Source organism: Pelodiscus sinensis, chromosome 20 (assembly GCF_049634645.1).
Source record: "Pelodiscus sinensis isolate JC-2024 chromosome 20, ASM4963464v1, whole genome shotgun sequence".
NCBI classification, from domain to species: Eukaryota; Metazoa; Chordata; order Testudines; family Trionychidae; genus Pelodiscus; species Pelodiscus sinensis.
Window position 1 is genome coordinate 8,290,589 of NC_134730.1, and position 19,824 is coordinate 8,310,412.

At 47.2% G+C, this 19,824-nt stretch overlaps 1 protein-coding gene across 1 annotated transcript in view; it reads left to right on the forward strand.

The window, feature by feature from the left end:
* The window catches only part of GLP2R (glucagon like peptide 2 receptor), a 110,727-nt gene that overhangs the window by 20,685 nt on the left and 70,218 nt on the right, over positions 1 to 19,824 (forward strand). Inside the window, exon 3 of the mRNA XM_014573579.3 lies at positions 16,061 to 16,165. Within this exon, the coding sequence (XP_014429065.1) occupies positions 16,061 to 16,165 (105 nt within the window). The remainder of the gene's footprint in view (positions 1 to 16,060; positions 16,166 to 19,824) is intronic.

A 19,824-nucleotide genomic window follows, 5' to 3' on the forward strand; every position in this document is an offset into this window, starting at 1 on the left:
AGCACTTGTGGGCTGGAGGAGTGACCGCTAGAAAAGTGGTGCTTTCCCCTTAAAAGGGTCGCTTCTCTTCAGCTGGGAGTGCAACCACTTGGTGCTCCTCCCACCCGATCACCTGCTGCTCCTCCAGCCCACACGTCCCTCACAGCCCTGCTCCAGCATTGCCAACTGTTCATGACTGGACAGACAAGACATTATTGCAGAAAATGGCATCAAGTCCAGTCCAGGACAGTTGGCAACCACCTTTCCTCATCCCCCATTCCCTCCATGTGGATTGGCCGCTCCGGGGCGGGGAGGGGATGCCTCTACTGAGCTGAGTAGGAAAGCAGCACTAGTAGGAAGGGCCCTGTCCTCATCCTCCTTCCCCCACGCAAGGCTTGGGTTGGCATCACAACTCGCTCTAGCCCTGCCTGACCTCTCTGAAGCCCTGTCTGCCCTTTCCATGAAGGGTCTTCTGCATCCTGCTTTTTGATAAAAATGGGCATTTTTCCGTTTGCATTTGAAACATGATCATGCTGGCAAGAGCAAATGGGGCACAGGCCCTCTTTTGCCAAAGAATCAGGATGGCCAGGACAGGGCTTAAAAAAGAGATTTTTTTTTTTTGGCCAGAATGGGATGTCCTAAAACTAATTATTACTCTTACAGTGCCCACCTAATACTAACACATTTATTCTTACTCCGTATAAAGAAGTGCACAGTTTGTCATAATCCAGTTATAGCTCTCACTCTATTTTCATCGATAATTTCAAAATAGAAACAAAAACATTAAATATGTATTTATAACCCACCTACCAGCTGGATGTGGCTCGCTGAGCCATGTAGTGGCAGTTATACCACTTCAAGAGAAAGAATAAGTGTACTCTACAGCCTGAGCTGACAGCCAATTGGCTTTCAACTCCAGCTGTTGATGCTCATGTACTTAGCTCCAGAGGTACAAGGTTCAGTTCTGCCTTTCGGCCTCACAAAACTCATAGTAAGCAGTTTCTAAAACATGCGAATATATATCTATGTATTAGAATATAGAATCAATGTTTTATGTGTAATCCTTTTGTCAGGTAGAGCCAGTAGCAGCCAGGGTCATGTTCAATATCAATGGGTTCCTCTCCATCCATCCAACACAGAACTGGCTTGAGCCCTCATCCAGTAACCTGGGAAATTCACACATCACCCCTGGGTACCTCTCAGCGTACATCTAGACTCCAGGCTTTTTTTGACAGAGGCTTTATCGACAGATACTGTCGACAAAGCCTCTGTCGAAGAAGAGCATCTAGACTACAACCAGTTCTGTCAAAAAAGCAAGCCGCTTTTTCGAAAGTGTAGACTCTCTCTTTTGAAAAAGCACAGTGTGGATGCAATGGCGCCTTTTTTTCACAGAACTCTGTCAAAAAAAGGTGTTGTTCCTCGTAAACGAGGTTTACTGCCGTCAACAAAACTGCCGCGTACTGTCGACAGAACTCGGTGGTAGTGTAGACGCAGGTATAGTTTTGTCGACAAAAGTCCACTTTTGTCGACAAAACCCTGTAGCCTAGACACACCCTAAGAGGCAATGCTTCCCCATCACAAGCACAAAATCTGAGTGTAGAAAAGAAAGTTTTAATAAAAGTGAAAGACGCACCTAGCATTAAATTGAGAAACCACAACAAACAGGTATCATAAACAAAACCAATGATTAAAATCCCACCCCAAGTAGATTGGGCAATGTCCTTTTCTTTTCAGGTTCAAAAGTCCAGTAATGTTAATGTCCCCTTCACATGCCCAAATCATAGAATTACAGAACACTAGAACTGGAAGGGACCTCAAAAGGTCATCAAGTCCAGTCCCCTGCCTTCATTGCAGGACTCACTAGCACCTAGACCAGTGTTTCTCAACCAGTGGTACGTGTACCCTTAGGGGTACTCAAGAGAAGTCTGGGGGATATGTCAACACAACTGCAATTTGGAGAAAACTGAATTTTTGTTTTAAGTTTTATAGTGCTTTATTTTTGTACTTTTTATACCCAAAAATTTCAGCTACAATTAAGTTGTTTAAACAAATGTGTTGCAATGGTAGAAAACAATTTTGTATGTCTGAAAACTGTAGGTACTGGGAGTACGTACACACACACACACACACACGTTTTTTTTAAAGGGATACTTTATTAAAAAAAGATTGAGAAATACTTACCTAGATCATCCCTGATAGATGTCTATATAACTTGTTCTTAAATATCTCCAGAGATGAAGATTCCACAGCCTCCCGAGGCAACTTATTCCAGTGATTAACCACCCTGACAGTTAGAAAGTTTTCCCTAATGTCCAACCTAAATCTCCTTTGCTGCAGTTTAAGCCCATTGCTTCTTGTCCTGTCCTCAGAGTCCAAGGAAAACCATTTTTCTCCCTCCTCCTTGTGACACCCTTTTACATACCTGAAAACCACTATAATGTCCCCTCTGTCTTCTTTCCAAACTAAACAAGCTCAATTCTTTTAGTCTTCCTTTATAGGTCATGTTCTTTAGACCTTTAATCATACTTGTTGCTCTTCTCTGGACCTTCTCTAATTTCTCCATGTCTTTATTGAAATGTGGTGCCCAGAACTGGACGCAATATTCCAACTGAGGCCTAATCAGTGCAGAATAGAGAGGAAGAGTGACTTCTCGTGTCTTGCTCACAACTCTCCTGCTAATGCATCCCAGAATGATGTCTGTGCTCTTTTTTGCAACAGTATCACACTGACTCATATTTAGCTTGTGGTCCATTATGACCCCTAGAGCCCTTTCTGCAGTATTCCTTCCTAGACAGTTGCTTCCCATTATGTATATGTAAAACTGATTTTCCTGTTGACCATTCATCTCACCTCTCTGCCACTGGCCATTGGCCACTCATTACACCCTGTTGGCCACTCATTACACTCATCCATCGCCACTCCACTTCTCTGGAAGTGGGTGACTGGAGGGATCACATGAGGATTACCTGTTATGATTCCTCCCTCTGGGGCATCTGGCATTGGCCACTGTTGGCAGACAGGATACTGGGCTAGATGGACCTTTGGTCTGTTTTTTCATTGGCTGCTAATCATGCCACCACCACTCTGATGGCCGCTCATCATATCTCTCTACCACCAACTTGTGGACTCTGTCACCATCCTCTGCCATCCACTCCTTGTCTGATTTCTGCCCGTCAGTCTCAAATGATTTAAGCTCCCAGCAATTTCACCTCTTAATGATCAGGGTAGAAAAAACACAATTCCAACACCATTAACGAGAGAGACCTTATGATGCACATTTATCTCTGTACTTTGAACAGTGGGGCAAAAACAGATCAAACTAGTCCAGGCAGGTACTGCAATATAGCTCCATACCAGAATAATTTTCCAAAGCCCCTTTCCTGCACAGAGCTCTGAAAGTTGAGCCCTTGCATTTGCAGGGCCTTTCATTTGGAACAATTTAGCACAGTCCAACTTTTCTGTGTTCTCACAAAATTAAGAGACAGATGTAGATTAGGCACATCGAAATTGCTAATGAAGTAGGGATTTAAATATCCCATGCCTCATTAGCATAAACATGCCCACCGCTTTTTTTGAAATGGAGATTTACAGGATCTGTCAAAAAAGGGTTTATTTTTGACAGATCCACATCTAGACTACCAGTTTTTTCCTAAAAAGCTCCGTTTTGGAAAAAAGCAGTGGCCATGTTTATACTAATGAGGCATGGGATATTTAAATCCCAGCTTCATTAGCAATTTTGACGTGCCTAATCTACATCTCTGTCAACAGAGAGGTGTAGTCTAGACACATCCAGAAACACCCAGAATTTCTCTCCCATTCCAGATAGCTATAATTAAAAGAAGTGTAAAATATTCTTATAGGTGGTTTACTGAAAATATTTTGAAAATACACATATATGTAAAAGTATTTGAACAATTAAATCAAGATACCATGGATTTTTAGATGTTGTTTTTGTTGAGAATTAAAATGGAGGTGTTATAATGAAACTTGCATTTATTTGTATTTAAAAAAAGCTTAACTGATGGAAGCCTGGCTCACTGAAGTAAATGACAAACTTCTATTTACTTCAGCAGAGCCAGACTTGCACCCACTATAGGTATGTTTACGCAGCCAGGTAAGATTTATGAGATTTATCTTCCTGTGTTTTAAGAGAACATCTACATAGAGGGTTTTGAACTGGATCAAATGATGTTAATCCAGTGTGAAAACAATTTGCATATGTAACCCTTCAGCCAGTTGGAGTTGGCAGCAGCAAAGGCCAGGTTCAATATCTCAGATTCCTTTTCAACAGTACAATTCAAAACAGGCTTTAACCTCTACTTAATAATCTGGTCCAATTATCTACCACCCACTGGTTGTCTCTAAGAGGCAATACTTCCACTTACACACAAGCACAGAGTCTGGGTTTGGAAAAGAAACTTTTATTAAAAGGAGAAAAGAGACCCAGAATTACTTTGGGGAAATGCCCACAAGCAGGATTTATAAACATAAACCCATGAGCAAAGATTCACCAGAGAGTACATTGGGCCGTGTCCTTTGGTCTCATGTTCTTATATCCCACTCACAACTGTTGTCCTTGATCAGTGAAGACCCAGAGTTCAGAGATAGATACATCTGGGTGAGCTCACCTCCCTTCCTGGGAGGGGATGTGGGCATCTTGCTTGTTCTGCAGTCCAGGCAATTGCTTTGGCATCATCTCCCCTGTTGGCTGCTCACCATTACACTGCTCACCATGGTAGTGGGTATCCTAGTCGAGGAAGGCACTGCCTTCCCGAACTGTCTCACCTGGCCCTGCCCATGCTCCCTTGGAGTCCTTCAGACCCAACTCCCCCAGCCATTGTGATGTCAGACTGGGGGCCACAACACGTCTCCCTGGCACGGGGAACATTCTGGCCATCCAGCACTGGGATTGGTGGCTCAGCTGAAGGGAGGGCCTTTCTGGTCAGGGGTGCAGGCACCATGGACCCGGTCCTTTTTCATGCCTGTTGGCCAGTTCTCCAACCCTTCAGAGCTGGAGCAGGCTGTGACTGCACTGCCCACTGGCTCTCTGGGGCTGGGGGAGGCTGTGGTTGCACCACCTTCCGGCTTGCTGGAGATCTGGGGCCAGAGGAAGGGGAATGGGCAAGCAGCCACACTGGGGTGGGGGGGGGGAAGGGTGCTGAAGGCAGGCTGGGTAGGGGCCATCAGTGGCCATAGTGTATATGGGGAGAAGGCCTAGGCTCTGGGTGGGCAGAGATGGGGAGGGGTTTGACTCCCCAAGCTATGGGATCACTCACCAACCATGCTGCTCGCCATTCTGTTCTACCTGCTAGCTGCTTGTCACTCTGCTCTGCATCCTGTGGGAGGCCTTGAGGCAGAGGCACCGACCCTGGGGCTGCTCTGGGGCTCCTTTATCCTGCTTTCCAAATGAGGGAGCGAGCTTCCATCCCTGGGGCAGGCTATGTTGACTGTCAGCAGGGGAGCATGAGGATTTTGCGGGGCCTGGGGCAGCACTATTTTGAGGGCCCCCCCCCCCCCTTTGACACAGCGCATGCACCATGGGACCTCTTGACGCGCAGGGCCCGGGGCAGCTGCCCCACCCGCCCTGCTATATATCCGCTGCTGACTTTCAGACTGATCCCAGGGCGGGGGGTGGACTCAAGACCCCAACCCTGCATTCCCCAGGTGAATGCCTTATCCCCTAGGCCACAGGGAAAAATTATTGGTGCTCAGTGCCCACTGAAGGCCAAGCTACTCTCTCTGCCCACCTCCCCATATGCCTCTCACCTGCTGGTGGCCTAGCTGACCAACTCCTCCCCCTCCCTTCCAGTGCTTCTGGAGCACCATGAACAGCTGATTCGTGGCATTCAGGAAACTCCAGGAAGGTGGGGTAGAAGTGGCAATGGGCACACTTGGGCAAGGTGCAAAAAGAGATGTGGTGAGGATGGGGATGCGGGAAGGGGTAGAATGAGGCCAGGGAGGGAGCACAGCAGGGGTGGGGTTTAGGAAAAAGGGGTGGGAAAAGGCAGGGCAGGGGGAGGCCTGTGGCAGAGGGTCCAGTACCCTTGACTAGAGGGGAAGTTGGTACCTATGTCTCAGAGTCCCATCACTTAACACAGCTCTCAGGGATTTCAGCTGTTAGTGGTGGACCTCCACTACTAGTGTGGACTGGGCAATTTTGTGAGTCAGAGACACTGTCCTAAATGGGGAAAAAACTGACTAGGAAGTACAGTGTAGCTGAGTCTGAATCTCTCAATCAGAGTTTGCCAAGCACAGTTTTGTTGCCCGTGAGTGTCACAAGGATAATAACACTTTAGTGTCCCTGTCTCAATGTCAGTGACCTATTATCCAACAGCAGCCCAAAGTGATAATTTGGGCAAAGCAGTCCCATCCTGCTGAACACCTAGCCAGGGTGGATGCCAATAAGTTTCTCTCCTGAAGTCCTCTTCCCTAGCTTATCATTAGATATCAGGGGAGAGGCTGTTCAGTCCCTGCTTACACATATATTCAATGCAATTTATCACTGAACGTTAACTCTGCATTTGTCTGAAATGCTAGAGTCCTCTTGCAAAGTGGACTATGTTTGCTTCAAAATGTAATAGCTTATTTTTTGTTTGTGTGCATGCAATTGTCCCCACTTTTTTCATGCTTTCAATGGCTATGTCACAGTCCTTTCAGTGTGACTGTTATTGACCTGTCCATTATGTGCCCCTCACCGAGGGGCTCCTGTTTCCTGCTTCTCCCTTTAAAACGTGGCATAGAGGCACACATTGCCCATTTGCCCCTCAATCCCATTCCAGTGATGTGACCGTGATAGCATGGAGGCCTATAACATGCCTCTCACAGCTATGTGGAGCTGTGCTGTGGTTCTGCATCTCACTGCCATCTGGAGAGATGCATCGGTCCAGAAAGCTCTTGTGAAAAGACACAAGAATAAGACCTTTCTATAGACATTGTAAAGTGGATTCCATGAAGGGTCATGACTAGGATGCCAGTCAGAGCCAGATAAAGAACAAACATCTCGGAAGAAAGCACGGTGAAATGAGGGATGAAAGGAGACAATCGGGCAGGGGACCTGTCTGTTTCTGAACAATTAGGTGCCATTCTACACAGTTGCAGTGCATCCTGCCCAAGCATTGCTTTGAACCTCCTTCCTGCACCTCCCACTGTCAAGGATGACCAGCTTGTTCCAGGAGAGGATGACCAGGGGGATGCTAGAGAGGAGCAACCTCCTGACAGCTAGGATGTCTTTATGGCTCAGGACAGCCCTCTGGAAAGCCAGCCTCAGTCTTGCTCTGCTACAAAGGACTCTGATTCCCACCCTACATCAGCTAAGCCAGGTTCCAGCCCAAAACCAAGCAGAGACCAAAGAATCTGATCTTTTGGCAGGAAGTTCAGCATGTAAGTACCTACATTTACAATGTAGTATTTATTGGTGGATGTAAGTTAAGAGCCTACATCTTTCCCCTACCCGTCACCTTGTGCTGCTTCAAAATGGTGCCTGCCATCATGGTACAGTCACAGTTTGTATCCCATTTCTCTTCACATAGCAGATCCAAATAGCAAAAGCATTTCTGTATACACTATTCATCAGTTTATTGAGATAGCTCTTGTAGATAAAGCCCTGCACAAATACAAAATGTGTATCCCAATCTCATCTGTATCAACAAAAATGAGCTGTGGATATACACATCAAGATTTGCGGATGCAGATACCCATAGATACAAAGCAGACATCTGTGGATTTGCAGGGCTCTGCTTCTAGGAAAATACATCTAATTTTATAATTGACATGAGGTATAAATGCACATTGCAGGCTCAAGCAAGGCAGGAACAACACTTGCTCCCACTGAAGTGCAAATACCGTGTAATCATATATGTCACTGCAGGGCCCTATCCTTTTTTCTCTGCACTTTCTCCAGGTCTGCAGGGGAAATATAGCAGAAATTAAGACTGAGGCTATGTTTACATACCCAAAGAAAAGTCGGAAAAAGATACGCAAATTGCAAACCCCAATCTACATATCTTTTTCTGCTTTTCTTCCAAAAGAGGCTTTTCCGACATTTCACCATCTACACGGGGCAAAGAGTCAGGAAAAAAATCCTCTTTTGGAACATCCCTTCTTCCTCATAAAATGACGTTTACAAGGATGCTGACAAAACAGGTCCACTTTTCCGACTTTTTTTTTCGGAAAAGTGGACACGTTCCTTAGACTCAGCAGAGCTTTGCCAGGATACTGGAGGTATCCCGGAAAAGCTCTGTTTGTTTGTTTTGCACATTATATGAAATACTCCCATACCCGTGTCTTCTCATATGGTTCGGAAGCCCCTTTTGTGGCAGCATATCTTTCCAGTATGTCTTTTGTCTGTTTTGAATAAGACCATTCTCTTCTAGCCCCCCACCTCAGCGTAATGCCATCAAGAGTTAGGACAACCTAAAAAAGATTTAAAGGGAATTATCTCACCCACACCCCAAAGTCTACTCCACATTTTACACCAGTGTTGGCACCATGCAAACAAATCTGCAAAAACCAACCTAGAACATAACCCAACCCAACACTCCATCCCACCTCAAGACCATGAAAGCAGATAGAGATTGAAATCCAAAGGCACCCACCATCTCCATCTCTACCTGCCATCTCTGAAGGTCCCATAAGAGGGAAGAAAGGTCTCACGTACATATTAAAATGCTATCATGGCTTGTCTGAGATATGAACAATAAATGACTTTTTGGTGGTTGTTTTGTTCACTTTCAGAGCCATCACACCCTGCAACAGCTGGACAGTCAAGGGCAGGGCCTATCTGTATTTCTGACAAGATAGCCAAGCAGAGGCGAAGGAAACAAAAGAGTTGGGATGAGATGCTTACAGAACTGATGGCTGAGCCACAGTGTTGAACTAGACTGTCTGAGAGATGGAGCCTCTACATGAGGATCTAGAGGGAGGGAAATGTTGCTCTCCCAGGAGATCATGTCAGCAGCCAAGGGAAAGTGGGGCTGTGGCTGAGGGTAGCCTCACGAAGGTGAAGAGCATGGAAAAGGCCAGTGACAGAGGCAACTCGTGGATATTATCCTGAACCCTTGTTGTTTTTGCTGAAACAGACTAACAAGGAGTCTGGTGGCACCATAAAGAATAACAATTTTATTTTGCATAAGCTTTCATGAGTTGCAACTCGGTTCATCAGATGCATGAAGTGTAAGAAAAAGAAACATCTAGTAGGTATACAGCGATGGGAGTTTTAAATCAGAGTTAATTCAGTCAAGGTGGATGTGGAAAAGAAGGTGAGGATACATAAAGTGGAAAATTACTTATTGTAATGAGCAGGCTTGATGAACAGCGGCCAAAAAACGCTCGCCAGCCCCGTACTGCACATGCTCAAGAGCCACATTGTGCATGCGTGTGCCACAGATGAACGGTGTGCGTGGCTGAAATGTACCCACCGCAGGAAAGTAGATTGTATTGTTTGTCAAGCCCTGGTAATGAGAGAGCCATTCCCTGTCCCTCTTCAGACTCATTCTGATGGTGTCAAATTTGCAGCTCTGCAGTTTCTCTTTGAAGCCTGGTTTTGAATTTCTGTTTTTTGTATTTTGTTTTTGGGGTTGTTGGTTTTTTTTTGTTTTGTTTTTTTGCTTGAGCATAGCAACTTTCAAGTCTGTAACTGTGTGTCTAGGGAGGTTAAAATGTTCTCCCACTGGCACTTTCTGATTATTCTGCATCAACCTGCTGCCATTACTACAGATAATAATCCTGCTGCCAGAGTTGTTGCTGCCATAAAATATTCTTATGCTCCTGTGTCAACAGCTTGGAGGTGCTGTAGGCAGAGTCCATGGCTGAATTCATCCAAATCTTAGTGCTGTAATATAACCTGAGAGAGCGCTTATATTTGCAGGACCAAGGAGCAGAATCTTGTCTTCCCACAGTTCACAGCGAAAACAATCTCAGGATGCATGTGGCTCAATGGCAAAGTAAAGGACCAAAGAAAGCTACACTCTCAGTTCACTGCAAGTGTCCACCAACTGATCACAAACTATGAACTGAAAAAGGAATGGCCATTCTGTGTGCATACTATGGCTGTGATGTGCATAATACAAGTGATCTGATATACATGAAAAATCTTTGAATTAAATCTCCCGAAGTAGACACACCTTAAGGCTACGTCTACACTGGCACGATCTTGTGCAAGAACTCTTTTGTGGAAGGGTTCTTGTGCAAAAACTCTTCCAGAAGAGAGCATCTAAACTGGCATGTGCTTTTGCTCAAAAGCATCCATGAGAATGTACACATTCTCTTGCACAAGAAAGCTCTGATGGTGATTTTAACCATAGGGCTTTCTTGCGCAAAAAATTCATGTTGCCGGTCTACACTGGCCTCTTGCGCAAGAACAGTTGCGCAAGAGGGCTTATTCCTGAGTGGGAGCATCATAGGTCTTGCGCAAGAAGCACTGATTTCATACATTAGAACGTCCATGTACTTGCGCAAGAACTCGTGGCCAGCGTAGGCAGGTAGAAAGTTTTTGAGCAAAAGCAGCCACTTTTGCACAAGACTGCGCCAATGTAGACACAGCCTAAGTGATTATGATTTGTAAACAATGAGACAGTGCCATCTAGTAAACTTAGTTGGACTTTCAAGCATAGTGTGCTTGGCTACTGATACCTATGGAGAGGGTACTTCTACCCTACAAGCTACACGTGTAAGTCCCAGTTGACCCTGGGAAGATCCTACAAAATGTATAGTCCCAAGCCCCCTGAAGAGTTAATCCAGCCCTAGAGAGAAGCCCTGAGCCTGGAGGCCCCCCACAGGGCAAAATGAAAGGGTGACATAGATAGATCTGTGTTTTTTAATTTGAACACAGATATCCCCTACACCAGTGGTCCCCAACCTTTTCAGGTTGTCGGGCGCCAGGGGGCGTGGCCGTTCGCCCGCCGGGCACCAAGGGGCGGGGACACTTGCCCGCCCGGGGGCGGCCCCCCCCAGCCGCATGCCCGGGGCCGGGGCCCCCCCCATAGCCACGTGCCCGGGGCCGGCGCTCCCCCCGTAAGCGCCACGCACCCTGGGGCGGGGCCAAGGCCGGGGCCGGCGCTGGGGCCAGGGCACGCGTGGCGCACCCGGGGCCGGGACCGGCCATGCACCCGGGGCTGGCACCTGCCACACACCCAGGGGCAGGGCCAGCCCAGATTGCTCCGCGGGCGCATGTAAAGATCCCGGCGGGCGCCATGGCACCCGTGGGCACCGGGTTGGGGACCACGGCCCTACACTGTAATTTATTACTGAAAAAGTTCAGAGAAATAAATTGACAGTGTGACTTCTAACATGTCTTGTTGGACTGTATCCATGGAACTTCAGTGAGGCAGAACAAGGCAAGATCACAGCACAGCCAACCTTTGGAAACCAGAAAGTTATAGTTCTTGATACCTATAAAGCTATAGTTCTTTAGTTTAGGAGAACTAACCACACCTTTTATTTTCATTAAGAATAAAATGAGTCTTCCCCAATTCTGGTTGTAGAGATGGCCTTAAAAATGGAAACGAAAGCAACCCAATCATTAGATCTGAGAACTTCTCACTGGGTTCCTTGAGGCTGGGCTGCCCTATGAAGCCAGTCTCTCAATAGCTGAGGGCAAACCCAGAGTAATATGGGTGACTATACCATCTCTGCACCTTTCTCCTTGTCAAGAGTTCTTTGGGTCATGCCTCTCCTGCCTTCCTCTCACTCTGCAAATCCACCACACTCCTGGAATTACTGCATCCTCTTCATAGTTTGGCTCTCTAGCTGGGCCACCATATGCATTTCCCCCATCAGGGGTGACTCAAAGCCCTTCTAGGGCATGCAAATAGTCCCAGGCAGTCTTTGCAAGTGATGACCTGCTGGCCAGTATGGAGTCTGGGCCCTCCCTCCACTCTGGTTTTCAGTCTAGGGACACACAGCTTAGAAGTTCTGGGATGTATCCTCTCATCCCTCACTGCTCCTTCTCTGGATTGCCGCCTACTCTTCCTGATCTCTTCCCTTTTCAGGGAGTACTAGTGCCAACCCAACTCCCTCCTTCCATGGATTGGCTGCCCTTTCCCAGCTGCCCCATCTGTTGCCAGCCATCTGGCTGTAAGCAAGTCCTGCCATTTCCTGCACGGCAGAGCCTGCTTGCAGTGAATCAGCTCTCTACTCCTCCTCCTGTGGCCACCTTAACTCCCTTTCACTCCATGATTGCCAGGGGTCCAGTTTTCAACCAGAATGCCCAGTCAAAAAGGGCCATTAGAAGTACAGCTGGTGGTGCAAGAGGGCTAAGACAGGAACTACTCAATCTTGATGGCTCCTGCACTGTATGGTGGATTGCCTGCCTCCAAGGCTCACAGCAACCCTCAGTTTAGGCTCCACAACTAGGCTATGTCTACACTCACGACTTCTTGCGCAAGAAAACGTCCACACTGCCATGTGCGAGCTGTGCTTTTGCACAAGAATGCCCACGGCAGTGTGGACGCTCTCTTGCGCAAGAAAGCTCTGATGGCCATTTTAGCCATAGGGCTTTCTTGCTCAAGAAATCCCTGCTGAGCATCCACACTGCCCTCTTGCACAAGAGCTCCTGCGCAAGAGGGCTTACACCTGTCAAAAAAGAGCGTAGCTCTTGCGCAAGGAGCCCTCTTACCACGCCGTACTGTAAATTTCCTTGCGCAAGAGCGGGCGGGAAGTGTGGATGCTCTGCAGATTCTTGCGCAAGAACGGCTGTACTTGCGCAAGAAGCCTCAAGTGTAGACATAGTCCTAGGCAATCAGATTGCCTTTTTTTTTTAAGCTATTCTCATCATTGGCCAGCATGATATATTGAGGGAAATATGCATGTGCAGCGTGCCAAACCGCACGGCTGATGAATGGGGCTCGCCGCTGCTTGGCGAGCCCTGGGTATGCAAATGAAGCTCAGCAATATTCCATGTTTAGCCTCATTTGCATTTTTCTGGCACAAGAACTCACCAGTGTAGACATAGCCATATATGAGTTTTCTCGGCAAAAAATACACTAATGAGGGACTCATTTGCACGAGTCACAATTTCATTTGCATATTTTCTGCCAATCTGTTTTTTTGCTAGGGTTTTTGCACAAAAACAAGCACTGTGGATGTCCTTTTTGCTCAACCCCCTCCCCCCCCCCCGTTTTCCCACAAGGTCCTTATGCCCCCCTTCCCCCCAAAAGGAGGTAGTGTAGCCATAGACCTAGACTCTCAACAACCCATCTTCCTCACACACTAATGGTAGAGAAGCCTATTTATAACCAGTCTCAAATGGTTCTTTAATTGAACCCAGGTATTCTAACTAGCCTACACTCACTTAAGTATGCAATCCTACTTAATTAGCTCCAGGTGCTCAATTGATCTGGCAAGTTCTCACTGGTTCTGGACTAGCTCCTGCCAGTTACCCTGGGAACAGAGATTTACTCAGTCTGAGACTAATACACCTACCTTATTTTGTATACCTTTGGGATGACCCTTCACACTGCAGCAGAGGACCATTGGTGGTTCAATGTTTCTGACCACTTTTCCTGCCATGCATTGGCTGGAATCTCCATGCCCGCTCACGATACCACAGACAGATGTAACAAGACACATCTAGTACCAGTTATCCAGGGACAGACATAACACTGCTGCGCTTACTGCTGCTCACAGACAAAACAGGTCCAGGGACACAGTAATGGCTGCCAGTTGTTTAGATAAAAATACTAGTCTCCTTACATACCTGTGCCCGGGAATAGATAGATATAACAGATCTCCATAGTTACATGGTGTTCAGAGAAATGAAAGTGTCCTTATAAGTTCTAGAGAGAGATTAATAGATGTAAGGCCAGGAAGGAGCATTGGATCATTGTTTGACCTGATGCTGAACAGTCAGAGAGCTGTATAGTATTGAGCCCCGTAGCAAAGGGCAACCTGTTGTGAACAAGACAATAGAACAAATGCTTTTGGAGGTCATGAAACTATCTTCATAGGAGGTTTTCAAAGCTGACTAAGGAGCCATCTGTCTTGGATAGTTTGAACATCATAAATCCTGTATCATTGCAGGGGGTTAGACTAGATAACTCTGGCAATCCCTTCTAACCATGGGTAGTGCATAATGGAGGCTGGGGGTGAGGTTTAAACCTCTCCAAACTTTGTGCTGCTGGGGAAGGGGCAGTGGTGGATTACTACATGAACCCATATCCAGGTGCATCTACTAATTTGGGGCCCCTGGAAAAGTCTCCTCTTGTTATACAATTTCCTTCTAAGCTGTACAGAAATGTAGCATGGGTTGTGAAGGTGCTCAGGGCTGCATCAGAGAGAGACCTGTCTCCCTTCGCCCCAGACCTGCTGCACCAGGGAGTGGCATCTCTCCTCTGACCCCAGCCCCAGACCAGCTAAGGTTGGTAATGGAGCCTTTCTCCTGACTTCTGACTGGACCTCTTGAAGTGGGGACTGGTACCTCTCCTGCTGTGCTGGGGAGAGGTGCCTTTCTCTCTGAGCCTAAGTGCTGCTATGAAGAGAGCGTGGGGGTGTCCTCTCTCTCCACTGCAGTCTTGGGGTAGCCTGAACCCCAAATCTCTCATCCCTGGCCCCTCTCCAGAGCCTGCACCCACAGGTGGCTCTCTTACCTCTCATGCCCCAACAATTAGCCCCAAAATCCTTATTCCCAGCCCCACTCCTGAGCCTGTACCCCAAGCCAAAGTTCAACACCCCCCTCCCCCCCCCCCCCACACACACAATACAAAATTCATTTCACACATGCATGGGAAAATTAGAGAGGACCTGGCCCACCATGGCCCAGAGCTGGAGGATCTGCTGCTGCCTGCTGTGGCCATGGAGTAGGGGTGGAAAGTAGTGAGTGAGGGGAGGAGTGAGGGCTGAATGAGGGCAAATCCATAAGAGGAAGAGGTGGAATGGCACTAAGGCCACAGGAGCAAATGGGGGCAGGGGCAGGAGGAGGGGAGGGTTGGGATGGGATGGGATGGGGTTATGGGTGGTGCCTCAGGCAATGGGCTTCAGGCTCAGAGCTCCAGCCAGGGCTGAGCTCCGTGACCCCCCTGAGGCCATGAGTGGGGGCATGGCTTCAGCCAGGAGAGGCTGGAAGAGGCAGGGCATGGGGCTAGCCTTCTCAAGAGGAAGCTGCACATGCTGCCCAGGCTTCTCTGAGACTAGGATCTGAATGCACCAACAGAGTAAGATTATACCACACAGCTTCCAACAGCTAATCACCCTCACTGCTGACAGTGTTGTGCCTTGTTGCTTGTTTCAGCCTTTTTGGCTTTAACTTCCAGCAATTGGTTCTTGTTCTGCCTTTTTCCATGGGATCAAAGACCATTTAATACTAGTCATTTTTCTTCCTATGAAGGTACCTACACACTGGGATCAAGTCAGCGCGTGACATTTTTGTAAGCAAAACACACTAAGTTCCTTAAGTCTCACCCGAGGCTTTTTCTCAGTTCTTGAACTTTGTGGAAATGCTCTGCTTCCTCTCTAATTTTTCAACAGTTTCATAAAAGGGGGATATCAGCAGTGAGGGTACATCTACACTAGCCCCCTAGTTCGAACTAGGGAGGCTAATGAGGGCGACCGAATTGCTAATGAAGCGTGGGATTTAAATATCCCGTGCTTGATTAGCATATTCCTGGCCGGTCGCCATTTTGGAAACTGACTAGCCCGAAGTAACTGCCCGTGTCTACATGTGGCAGAAAAGCAGAATTCTGAGAGGAACCCCTTAGTTCGAATTAATTGTTAAACCTCGTGGAATGAGTTCGAACTCGGGGGATAGTGTAGACGTACACTGAGTGCGGTATAGCAGCACTGGTCTCATCAAAGCCACAGAGAAAGATAAAATCAATTCCCCACTTCTATTCATCACTCCCTGTTTTTAAGTCCAAGCATTGTGTCAGCATTCTATCATAGTATCACACTGGGAGCTCATGTTAAGTTGTCTGTTCACTGTGACCCATAAGTCCTTTCAGAGTCACTGCTATCCAGCATAAAACCCCCATTCTATAACCATGGTCTCCAGTCTCTGTATACAAGCTGGAATCAGCCATGATGGTTTCCGTGATTACCAGTTGACTGAGTAATCTTTATTAAACTAAACATTAGTTCTGTCTTTTTACAGGAACATATTGCAATGGAACATTTGATAACTTGGTTTGCTGGCCTCATTCACTTCCAGGAAATGTGTCTGTTCCTTGTCCTCCATATATATCTGGGCTGGAAAACGGTAATGTGATTTCTCTTTTTTCAAAAGATTCATTTTGGGAATCTGCATTGCAGGAGGGAGTTGTCAGATCAGGCTCTGCTGTCCTGGAATTTCGCGGGGGGTGGGGGAGCAGGGGGCGGGGAGGGAGATTGTTTGGGGCTCTTGTGCACCATCTCCTTTCTGGCTAGCCACCAAGGTCATCCTACTGCAATATGCTCCAAGCCACGTAGGGATGAGCAGTGATCTTCCCTGCACCCTTTCCCCCTTCTCTTTCTTATGTTTCAGTCACTTTAATACCAAAAAGTCTCAATAGAGTATTGGCTTTTAAGAAAGACTTTAAGAATCCTTCACACTCCTTTCCCCCAGCAGTATCCTTGACTTCAGGGAATCCTGGGGTGGTAACTGAAGGCCAGTGTCCAATCTATAGCTCTGACTTCTGGCTCTCAAAAGCAGCTGTGGTGAAAAGAAGTGTTACAGGATGGCTAGCCCCATAAAGGCCTGGAGGCCTGTGCCATAATTGCCTGCTTTCCTGCTCAAAGTGCAGGACTAGTTGTGATCTGGGGACTGCTAGGAACACCTGCAACTCATAAAAAGACTGAGGGAACCCAGTGTTGGTGAGGGAGAGGAGCAAGCTGGGTCTGGAGGGATTCAGTGCTGTAGCCTAGATGGTGTTTAAGGCTATGAGATGGACTCCAGAGTCAGAATAACTTAAAGATAATCCCAAAGAGTCTGGGAATTTACACCAGCAGGTGAGTTGAAGAGGCACCAAGAAGGGTAAGAGAAAGTTTTGCTTGGATTTTTGTTATCTCCAGAAGGGGATTGAACTCTGACAATGGCCCAGCTGGATCTGAGGCACATGAATCCCTGGAAGTATCAGAAAGCCATAATGATGGGAAACTGAGGCAGGGAGTGCACCTCCAGTATCATGCTTCACTATGGCGTACCAGGGGGTAGCTATGCCTTATGACAAAAATATTTTATTTGATTAGGAACTAAAAATGTGTCTTGCAACATTTAAACTGACCTGGATCTTAAGTGGCACTTCTCCAGCTGCCTCCCACCTCCTCCTGTGCAGCACCAGAAGAGGTAAGAGGGGGTGAGAGGAGAGGACCTCCAGCTGGTCCATCTTCTGTTTCCAATCAGGAGCAGGACAGGAGTTCAACTTGCACTGCCTGAGCCACCGCACCTCTGGCAAAGGACAACTCTCCCTTCTCACACCCCCTGGGAAGCTCAAAAACCAGGAAAGGAGGAGAAGCTGGGCCATAAGACAGTTACAGGTCCCTGCCTGCCCCAGCAATAGCATCTGGGGGCTGGTTCTAATTTGCATCCATTGCTTATAGACCCCAAAGGAGCACACAGGGCATGTCTACACTGCAATAAGACTCACACAGCTGGTCCTTGGCAGTCAGATTAAGGACTTTGTAATTGTAGTGTAGATGTTCTGGTTTGGACTGCACCTGCAGCCCTGGAACTCTTCTACCTCACAGGGTCCTAGAGATGGAGCTTCATAATGACACGGAATATCAACACCAGAATTAAATAGCCCCTTAGTATGAGTTCTAGTAGCCCAAGACAGTACCATGGTCCAGCTATGGGTTTTCATTTCTGTGTGGACATACATAATCATCAAGAGGAAGACCAAGAACAGGGTAGGCCCACTGATCAGTGAGGAGGGAAAAACAGTAACAGGAAACTTGGAAATGGCAGAGATGCTTAATGACTTCTTTGTTTCAGTCTTCACCGAGAAGTCTGAAGCAATGCCTAACATAGGGAATGCTAGTGGGAAGGGGGTAGCTTTAGAAGATAAAATTAAAAAAAAGTTAAAAATTGCTTAGAAAAGTTAGATGCCTGCAAGTCACCAGGGCTTGATGAAATGCATCCTCGAATTCTCAAGGAGCTGATAGAGGAGGTATCTGAACTTCTAGCTATCATCTTTGGAAAATCATGGGAGACAGGAGAGATTCCAGAAGACTGGAAAAGGGCAAATATAGTGCCCATCTATAAAAAGGGAAATAAGAGCAACCCAGGAAACTACAGACCAGTTACTTTAATTTCTGTGCCAGGGAAGATAATGGAACAAGCAATTAAGGAAATCATCTGCAAACACTTGGAAGGTGGTAAGGTGATCGGGAACAGCCAGCCTGGATATGTAAAGAACAAATCATGTCAAACCAATCTGGTAGCATTCTTTGATAGTATAACGAGTCTTGTGGATAAGGCAGAAGTGGTGGATGTGGTATATCTAGACTTTAGTAAGGGTCTCGCATGATATTCTTATCAATAAACTACGCAAATACAACTTAGATGGGGCTATTGTAAGGTAGGTGCATAACCAGCTGGATAACCATACTCAGAGAGTAGTTATTAATGGTTCTCGATCCTTCTGGAAAGGTATAACAAGTGGGGTTCCGCAGGGGTCTGTTTTGGGACCGGCTCTCTTCAATATCTTCATCAACAATTTAGATTGGCATTGAAAGTATGCTTATTAAGTTTGCAGATGATACCAAGCTGGGAGGGGTTGTGACTGTTTTGGAGGATAGACTCATAATTCAAAATGATCTGGACAAATTAGAGAAATGTTCTGAGGTAAACAAGATGAAGTTTAATAAAGACAAATGCAAAGTACTCCACTTAGGAAGGAACAATCAGTTTCACACATTCAGAATGGGAAGCCACTGTCTAGGAAGGAGTACGGCAGAAAGGAATCTAGGGGTCAGAGTGGACCACAAGCTAAATATGAGTCAACAGTGTGATGGTGTCACAAAAAAAGCAAACATGATTCTGGGCTGCTTTGACCCCAGTCTGTTTATTGACCCCTTAGTAATGCAGTTTCTAAGGTCCTTCCACCTCAGTCTAAGTCTGTGTGCCTCAAGTCTCTTCTGCCAGTCTCTGATTTAACGAATGATAGTCGGGTCTTGTCTTAAGGCTGGTGTTGATGATTTATTGCCCAGTCTCTAGATGACCCTCCTTGGTTATGGTGGGGATAGGGGGGCCCAGGCCCACCCTCACTCACAGGCCCCAGCCCAGGGCCCTAAGGACAAGGGGCCCTTGACTGTAGTCCTGTCTGACTGGCAGGGCTTTCCACCGCAACACGCCATTCCACAGGCCTATGTCCGTCACCCTGCCCTGGGCTACTTCCTCTCCCACTCCCTCCACCTACTTGCATGCATAGTTTCCCAGGTTCTCCCACCACCAGAGGATTCCAACAGGACCCCACATAGGGTCCTTTTCTCCTCCCCTCCCCTTGGCGTTTGTTACCGTCCTCCCTTGCCTCCTCTCCTCACCTCTCCAGTGCATTCTCACCCCCGCATTTAAATCCTCCTGCCGGCCCTCAGCGTCCCTGTCAACATGCCTCTTCCCCCCCCCCCAGGCCTCCCATCGTGTGCTCCGCCCCTTTCCTTGGGCATGCTGACATCAGCGGTATCATCTCACGCCTTTTCCCCGTTTCCTCCTCCCCCTCCCGTGCCGCTGAAATCCTGGCATGGCTTGACATGGTGCGCCTGCGCAGCCAAACAGCCGGTGCATCACCGGTATCCTGCCCCTCACGTGGCGACCGGGGGATCTATAGTGCAGGGTGGTGCTGCTCCATCGCACACCTCCCCCTTTAGATTCCCTTTTACCCCTTGTCCTTCATCCTCCTCCAGGGCATCCAGTCTTGAGGAAAAAGTCCACGTTTTTAT